The 7,770-nt window shown below is 48.2% G+C and overlaps 1 protein-coding gene across 1 annotated transcript in view; it reads left to right on the forward strand.

Moving 5' to 3' along the window:
- Window positions 1-6,820, forward strand: part of CCND2 (cyclin D2) — a 28,344-nt gene extending 21,524 nt beyond the window's left edge. The window contains exon 5 of the mRNA XM_006069006.4: window positions 1,412-6,820. Within this exon, the coding sequence (XP_006069068.1) occupies window positions 1,412-1,561 (150 nt within the window). The 3' untranslated portion in view covers window positions 1,562-6,820. The remainder of the gene's footprint in view (window positions 1-1,411) is intronic.
- The last annotated feature ends 950 nt before the right edge of the window (window positions 6,821-7,770 follow it).

Below are 7,770 nucleotides of genomic sequence, written 5' to 3' on the forward strand. Positions count from 1 at the left end.
CCCTCTGTCCCTCTTCACTCATTCTGAGTGGTATTTCATATCTGCTCTCAGTGCTTGGGCTGGTCTCACTCCAGATGTTAATTTTCCTAAAAAGTTGTGGTTTAACAGCGTACGGTGGCTGAGAGATACAAAAGGAAAATGTAGGGGCATGGAAACTTGCCTGGGAGCTCCAACTTTATTTTAGATCTTTGGAAAATAGAGATAATGCTTGTGTGCTTGGCAGACTGCAACCTCTGGGCAGTGAAAATTGCATGGTGGAGCAAACACGGGGGGAACATACATGAAACTGAAAAGACCCAGGCAGAGTGGAGTTCACATATTTTCCATACGTTTACGAGAGTGCCAGGAAACCAGTCTTGATGAGTAGAGAGGTCGGGAGATGCTGAGTTGGCCAAAAAGTCCATTCAGATTTTTCTGTAACATTTTACAGGAGAAGCGGAAGGAACCTTTGGGCCTACCCAGTATCTGCTATGAGCAGTGACTTCGGCTCACAGCCCGGTTGCTAGTGCCAACCACCGTCCCACCCTGATGACACCCATGAATTCCTGCTGTGTCAATGTCTCCCAGTTTAGAGGAGCTTTTGCATGGGGCTGACACACCCTGAATCTTCCCTACCAAATATAGACTGATCTCAAAGCCGTGCCACAGCCTTTTCTTTTTGCTTTCTCCCCCATTAGACGGCTCAAGTGTCCAGAACTTTGTAAACACGCTGTTGTATTTTTTATGAGAGTTAAGGAAACGGTAAATAAGTGGAGAGACAAATTGGCTTGTTTCTGAGCATGGCGGCAGTGGCTCTGAGGCTCAGTGTAGCTGAGTCCATTCGCTTGTGTCTGCCCCTCGGGTGATCTAGTTCTGTCAAACTATCTGGAGGGCTCACCTTCCCCTTTTCCCGCTCACCACGCAGTGGCCCCAAGCAGGCAGCATCCCGCTGGTCCTTGAGTTACCAGGTGCTGCATGGCCGCAAATGGCCCCTCGCCTTGGCCAGCGCTGCCTGGGCTTCTGCTGAAGTGCAGATTCTGAGGTGCAGCTGGCTCGGAGAGGGCTGAGAATCGCATGTCTAACTAGTTCCCAGGTGGTGTGGATGCTGCCGGCCTGTGGACCCCACTTGGAGTGGTTCCCCGGCCACCAGGAGGACGCACCTCCTTACATGTTGACTTTCTTTCTACTGGAAGCGGAGAAGGACATGGCAGCCCACTCCAGGATTCTTGCCTGGGAGATCCCATGGCAGAGGGGCCTGGCGGGCTGGAGTCCAGGGGGTCGCAAGAGGCAGAAACGACCTAGTGACTTAAACCACCACCACCTGCTGGAGTGTGGAGTTAGGCAGGCTCGAATCGTGTGTGTTCTCTTTGTTGATTGCTCTGTGCCCTGTTGCCCTTGCTAATGGCTCTGGTCTCGATGCTTCTCCTTCTAGGATTGCCTCAAAGCCTGCCAGGAGCAGATTGAGGTGGTGCTGCTGAATAGCCTGCAGCAGTACCGTCAGGACCAGGGCGATGGATCCAAGTCGGAGGATGAGCTGGACCAAGCCAGCACCCCTACAGATGTTCGGGATATCGACCTGTGAGGATGTGGGGCGGGCCAAATGGGAGGGGTGCGTCCAATCCGCTCTCTCCTTCTCTCTGGTTGTATTTGGTTCTCTTACATTTTAGGATGAAACTTAAAAAAAAAAAAAATTCCGCCCCCACCTAGATCCTATTGAAAGATCTTTTAGAAGTGAGAGATAAAGGTCCTATAAAAACAAAATCATTACAAGCATTTGGTGCCTATTTGAAGTACAACAGAAGGGAATCCCTTATATATGCCAACAGTTACTGTTTGATGATGTTAAAAGTCATAGTAACATGCTTACAGGAAAACCTGCAGAGTAGCTAGAGAAAAATGTACGCCTGCCCTATGGGAACAAGTTAGAGACTTTTTTTTTCATGTTATGAGCTAGCACGTATATACCCCTGTTGGATAATTTGGAAGAACTGCGGATGCCACATATGGCAGGATTGGATTGCGAAGCAATGAACTTGAGAAGGAATTAGAAATAAAGGAGGGACAGGATGGGGAGGGAGTGACATAATCTCAGCGCGATCGAACCATTTTGGATGGAGAAGCGCCCGACTCCCAACCACCTGTTTGTTGCTAAGCGATGCTGGGTCTCTAGTGACAAGTCTTGCTGTCTGCAGTAGCTGCTACCTGAAAGAGATGTTCTGTTCTGCCCATTGGACACAGGTGATTGGATCCTGGGTTTCATGTTTTTCAATACCTTGCTTCTTCTTCCAAACTTGGTTCGTTGCGGATTTTGTTGCGGACACCACCCCATTTTTATCTTAAAGGGGCAATCTAGCTATGGGCCATCCCCCAAACTCCGTGAAATGGAGGCAGACGGAGCCCCAGGGTGGGATCTGGAACTTTTTTTTTTCCTCCTGAGGTGTTCAAGAGAGTAATGCGACCTTGGCATCCCTCATTAGGAAAAAAAAAAAACCCAATTTTTTTTGGTGCTAATTGGCATGTCCGGTCCACAGGTGAGCATTGGTATAAACCATTCCATTCGAAAAGCACTTTGAAAAATTGTTCCCAAGGGGTCAGATGGATTGGTTTATGCAAATCATACAGAGCAGAGGCCTCCTTCCTCCTCCTGTGTCCCCTCCCCTCCTGCCCCCCTAGTCAGGTTGCCGTCCTGTATCTGACATTCTCTGGGTTCCCCTCCGGGGACTCAAAAGACACATCCCCTTCCGCGAAAATCCCTATGACAACATTCCTAAAAGCAGAGATCTGTAACCATTTTGATGGCACACAAGGATCTTAATTCCCACCTCTGTACTTCCCCTTTGGACATGGAAAGAAACATGATTGCTGGTGCAAAGACAGACAGCGGGGCATCCGTGTGGCATTTCGTTCCCGTTTCCGTTTTGTTTCTTTTGTTGTTGATTTCATTGCAAAGTTGTATTCAGCGTACTTGAACTTTTTTTTCCTCTCCACGTCTTAGAGGCATTCAGTTAGCAGAGAGGTTGAAGCACCAACTTTTTTTTTTTTTTTTTTTTTTGCACAATTATAATTGACAGGTAATGAAGCTATTAAAATATTTGCCTTTTTAAGTAAAAAAAAAAATAAGATCAGAACAGGGCTACTCTGAAGAATTATTTTATACGCAGATTCTGCCTTGTTTCATAGTATTGAGGGTTTAAGATGGAGAAAAATCTAAGGGTCTCTTATTTTTCATTTTATTATGTTCAGTTTTTTATTATTATTTTTTTTTTTTTTGCGCTGCTAAGAAGCTAAGATCATTCATCGTTATCCACATTAACAGTACCTAGCTGTAATGTTTCACCGAGTGTGCTGCTATTATATAAACATTTTTATAATATATTATTTTACTGCTTAAATTTCCAAGTCCTGAAGTAGTTGGTTGAGATAGGAGTTCTTCGTACTGGAAAAGCCCTCTTCCATACATAGTGTGTTTTCTTCTGGATGCGTATTCATGGTTTTTTGTTTTTTTTTTTTTTTCCCTCTCTGATCACATCCTTCAAAGACAGAGTATTCTTTACCTCAGGTTTACTGGACAAAATCAATCGCTACGAAAGAAAATGGTTCACATTTTTGTTCTCATTAATACCTCACAACCACACAGTTTCTGCTTGGGAGCCCATCAGTTAGGGAAGGCGGAGGCGGGAAGGGGCCACAGCCTCTCCCCGATGGAAGGTGGGGGGTTTGACCCCAGGGTCTCATGCCCAGGGACCTCTTCAGTGGTGAAGGTCATCAGGCTTCCATTCTGACTCCGGTATCCTCATCATGATGGAAAAAATGCAATTGGACCAAGGGATTTCCCCTCCCCCGCAAGGCCGACACACAGCGCTGAGTGATGCGGTGTGCTGGGCACGCAGCATCTGCACTTGGGTACCAGCCATTTGAGCAGGCTGTTTGTTCAGAGAGCCTCATCAGGCGGGCCTTTCTAAAGCACACCTGCTTCCAGTTCTCCTTTCACCTGGGAAGTTTCCCTTCCTTCGGCATGTTTCTCTCTCTGGCAAGTTTTTCTTTTCCTGGACGCTGGCAGCCCCTTGGGCCCCCTTCAGGACGATTTCAGAGGGTTTCCTAGGTCTGAACCTGCGGCAGGCAGGGTTGCCATGGGAACTGCTCCCACCTGTCTGGCCTGTGACAGGCAAAATGCTGGGGCAAGGGCGTGGTCCTCGCTGAGTGGCACTGAATGGTTTTCAGGTTTTAAATAGTGTGCTGAATTGGCATGATCGGGAAAACGGGTCGGGGTGAGTATCGGATCGGTGGTTGAAGGCAGGTGGGCAGGCTGCTTCTGTCCAGAGATGGAATCCCAGGTGAGTCAGGCTCCGTTGACGTGGGTTAGAAGGGTTCAGGACTCGGTGAGTTATGTGATCCTGAGATGCTCAGGATTCCTGGTGGGCCAGTGGGCGGTGAATTCTGAGGTTTGGGGGAGAAAGGCTGAGCGGCCTGTGTTTTATCAAGAGGCCATCCTGCGTAGGCCGCTCTTCTGGGCCCCGGGGTTGGGGGGAGTCTGCGTGGTGGAGAAAAGCATGAGCCCTAGAGTTCTTGAGAATCTTGGAACCTAAAGAGAAAGGGAGGTACAGATCCCTCTAACAGTGACCAGCTGCTCAGCTCAAACAGAAGCAGCAAGTGAGAGAAATAAGGAAGGATACAGGCCAACAGACTCCCCCCGCAGTCTCTCACTCTCCACTTTCCCTGGAGCCCTAAGGGTCCCTGGGACCTTCTAGCTTTTTCTCCTTTTCCTCCTCGTGCCTAGTGTGATGGGAGGCGCAGGGTTGCAGGTGGGAAGGGTGCTACGTAGTTTCTGCTTTCCTGCCTGCTCCTTCCTTAAACAAAAGACGGGCCCCGGGCATTGTTGAACTGTCTTGTGCCCTCTCCTCGGATCTTGGATCTTGGTTTCCTCAGTAGGAGTTTCTGTCCCAGAGGCGTTCAGGTGCATTTTTTTTTTTTCTCCTCCCGTGAAGGAGGTTCCAAACCTATTCTGGTTTTTTTCCTACCTTGTTGTCATTGTATCTCTCCTTTACTTTGTTCTCTTTTATTGTTTTTTTTTTCTTTTCTTTTTTTGGTTGTTTGTTTTTCTCCATCAGTGGGGACTGATTGTTCCCCTCGCCGGCCAAATTTTGTTCCTTCCCCTGTTTTGGCCAAATCCTAGGGGGTGAAAATCCTCGTATGCCAAAAATATATGCTGAGCATAAGTCAGTTCCACGTGGGTTGTCCATCGCAGCCGAGAAGCCTGCAGGTGGGGGCAGGGGATGGGTGCCTCAGCAGACTGCACCCCTCCTTCCAGGCCGAGAGCAGGGGCTTCTGTCCACGGAGGCTGTCCTCTGGAACTGTCCCTACCCCACTGAGCAGCCAGTGTTTCCCAGCCAGGTCCCCCTTGGTCTGTGGGTTGTTCGGAGGCCCTGCTCTGCCTCCTGTCCTCACCTGAGTCGGGCACGTGTGACTCGGGAGGGGCGGCCCTTGGCTGCAGGCATCGGGGTCTTCCCTTCCGAAGAGGCTGCTGCCCACCCCCAAGGGCCCCAGGAGCCCTGGGACTGCCCGCTGAGGATGACGGCAGGACTGGATGACTTTTTCTCAAAGAGGGCAGCAGACTGTTCTCCCCACGGGCCATGGGGGGACAGGGCTGGGAGAAGAAATAGACGTGCACCTTATATCATGTAAATATACTGATTTTTCTAGTTCAAGAAGAGAGAATTATTGGTAGAATGGGAACGGGAGATAAGAATGGGCAGGAAATCTTGAGTAAGCCAGCTGGCTTCTAAGCCAAAAGGGTTCCTCCGTGTTTATCTTTGAGACAGTCCAACCCCAAGAATAGCTTTAAAAGGGAAATCAGTGCTGAGACGGTGAAGTCCCTTACCCAACATGCACCCTGTAGCTTTAGAATGAATGCAGGCTCCTCAGCTGTGGGCTCGGCGTGGTTCCCGTCACCCGTTGGTGTGAAACAAGGCGGGAAATTCATTAGGATGTTTATGGCTTCTTCATCCCACCCGGCTTTTCCTGGTTCTGGATTCTAAACAACCCAGAACCATCTCTTTCCTCCAGAACCACTGTTCTGCATCCCGGTGTCTCTGCTTCTAGACTTGAGTGGGCCCTCAAACCCGTTTCTTGGCTTGGGTTTCGGGAAGCCTTCGGCAGACTTACACACGCATGCTCTTGCTGTCACATTTATTCCTTTGCCTGCAGCCTTCTTTGGGGGGAAAAAGTGCCTTACTGAGTGTAGCCATTACAGTATCCAGTGTATTTTCACAGATGCCTATCCTTTTTTTTTTTTTAAACAGTTCTCTTTTTTTTTTCTTAGTTCTATTTCTTACTGCTCACCACCTCTGAAATCCCCAGCGTGTCACGGGGCCATTGGATTTTTTCCATTATGTTCATTACCCTTGTACCATGTACCTCAGATCTCTCTCTCTCAGTTACAGTTTCTCGTCTTGGACTTTCTTTTATTATTATTATAATTTTTTTTTTTTTTTTTTTTTTGCTTTAAACGAGTGTGATGCCATATCGAGTCAATGTTAATCTCTCACCATGTACTCTATAAGAGGTGTGGGTGTTTATTTGGTCGGCGTGCGAGCAAGTGCTAAAGCAGCATGATCAGTATACACGGAAGGTTTTTAGGAAGTATGGGAAAAAAAAATGTTGTATTGGCTATGATGGTGGCATGGTATAGTCAAGCTGCCTTTTCTGAGGTCCTATCTTTTCAGTGTTAAGTGATTTTTAAAAATAATAACCTGTTTTTCTGACTAGCTTAAAGATGGATTTGAAAATGGTTCTGGATGCAATTAGATTATGCTATTTGGACAATAAACTCACCTTGACCTAAGGTCTCTGGCTCTTTGACTTATTTTTTAGACCAGCAGTCCTCAGTGTGGAGCACAACCTTCTCGGGTCAGAACTCTTGGCCATAGTTGGTGTTGGGGTAAAATGTGGATCCTAACCTGAAGGCTCATTTAGGTCTGTCACGTGGGTGCAAGCCATTGATGGCCTTTTAAAAACAACAACAACACTTAAGGATCACCCAGGCAACCCTCTTGTAAAAAACTGGCGCCTCAGACCGCTTTCAGGAGGTGCGTCAGTCACTGCTATCTTGACTGACCTCAGATGCTGTCCCCTGATTATTGCCAGCTCTTCACTCCTGGGTCTGAGTGAGCATCTTCTGGCTTCTGAGGTGCCATCTCAAGGTTGTGTGTGTGTGTGCTCAGTCGTGTCCGACTCTTAGTGACCCATGGAATGTAGTCTGCCAGGCTCCTCCATATATGGGATTCTCCAGGAAGAACACTGGAGTGAGGAGCCATTCCTGTCTCCAGGGGATCGTCCCAACCTAAGGATGGAACCTAGGTCCCCCGCACTGCAGGTGGATTCTTTACCGACTGAGCCACCAGGGAAGCCCCATCTCTAGATTGGGTGGGGCATGTCCCTGGAGAACCAGACCACTGCAGCTTTCCTGGTTGCTTCCCGCTCTTCATGGCTCCTACCTGATTCCTGATTCTCTCTGTATCCCTCCCTTGAGGACTGGACTACCACTATCTTGGAGGAAAGGGTGATGAGGCAGAGCCTGGGAAAGGGGTGGGAATGGCCACCCTTAAACGAATTGCCAGTTGCTCCATGACCTCAGAAACTCAGACTAGCCTCTTTCCCAAGAGTGATAGGTCACGCCCGTTACTGTTGCTGAGAAAATTCATTTTCTCTGTAGTTCCCTGTCTCTTTCAAAGTCAATCGATAAAGAAGATGTGGTGCATATATACAACGGAATATTACTCACCTATGAAAAAG

The sequence above is a fragment of the Bubalus bubalis genome, chromosome 4 (genome assembly GCF_019923935.1).
Source record: "Bubalus bubalis isolate 160015118507 breed Murrah chromosome 4, NDDB_SH_1, whole genome shotgun sequence".
Classification (NCBI taxonomy): Eukaryota; Metazoa; Chordata; class Mammalia; order Artiodactyla; family Bovidae; genus Bubalus; species Bubalus bubalis.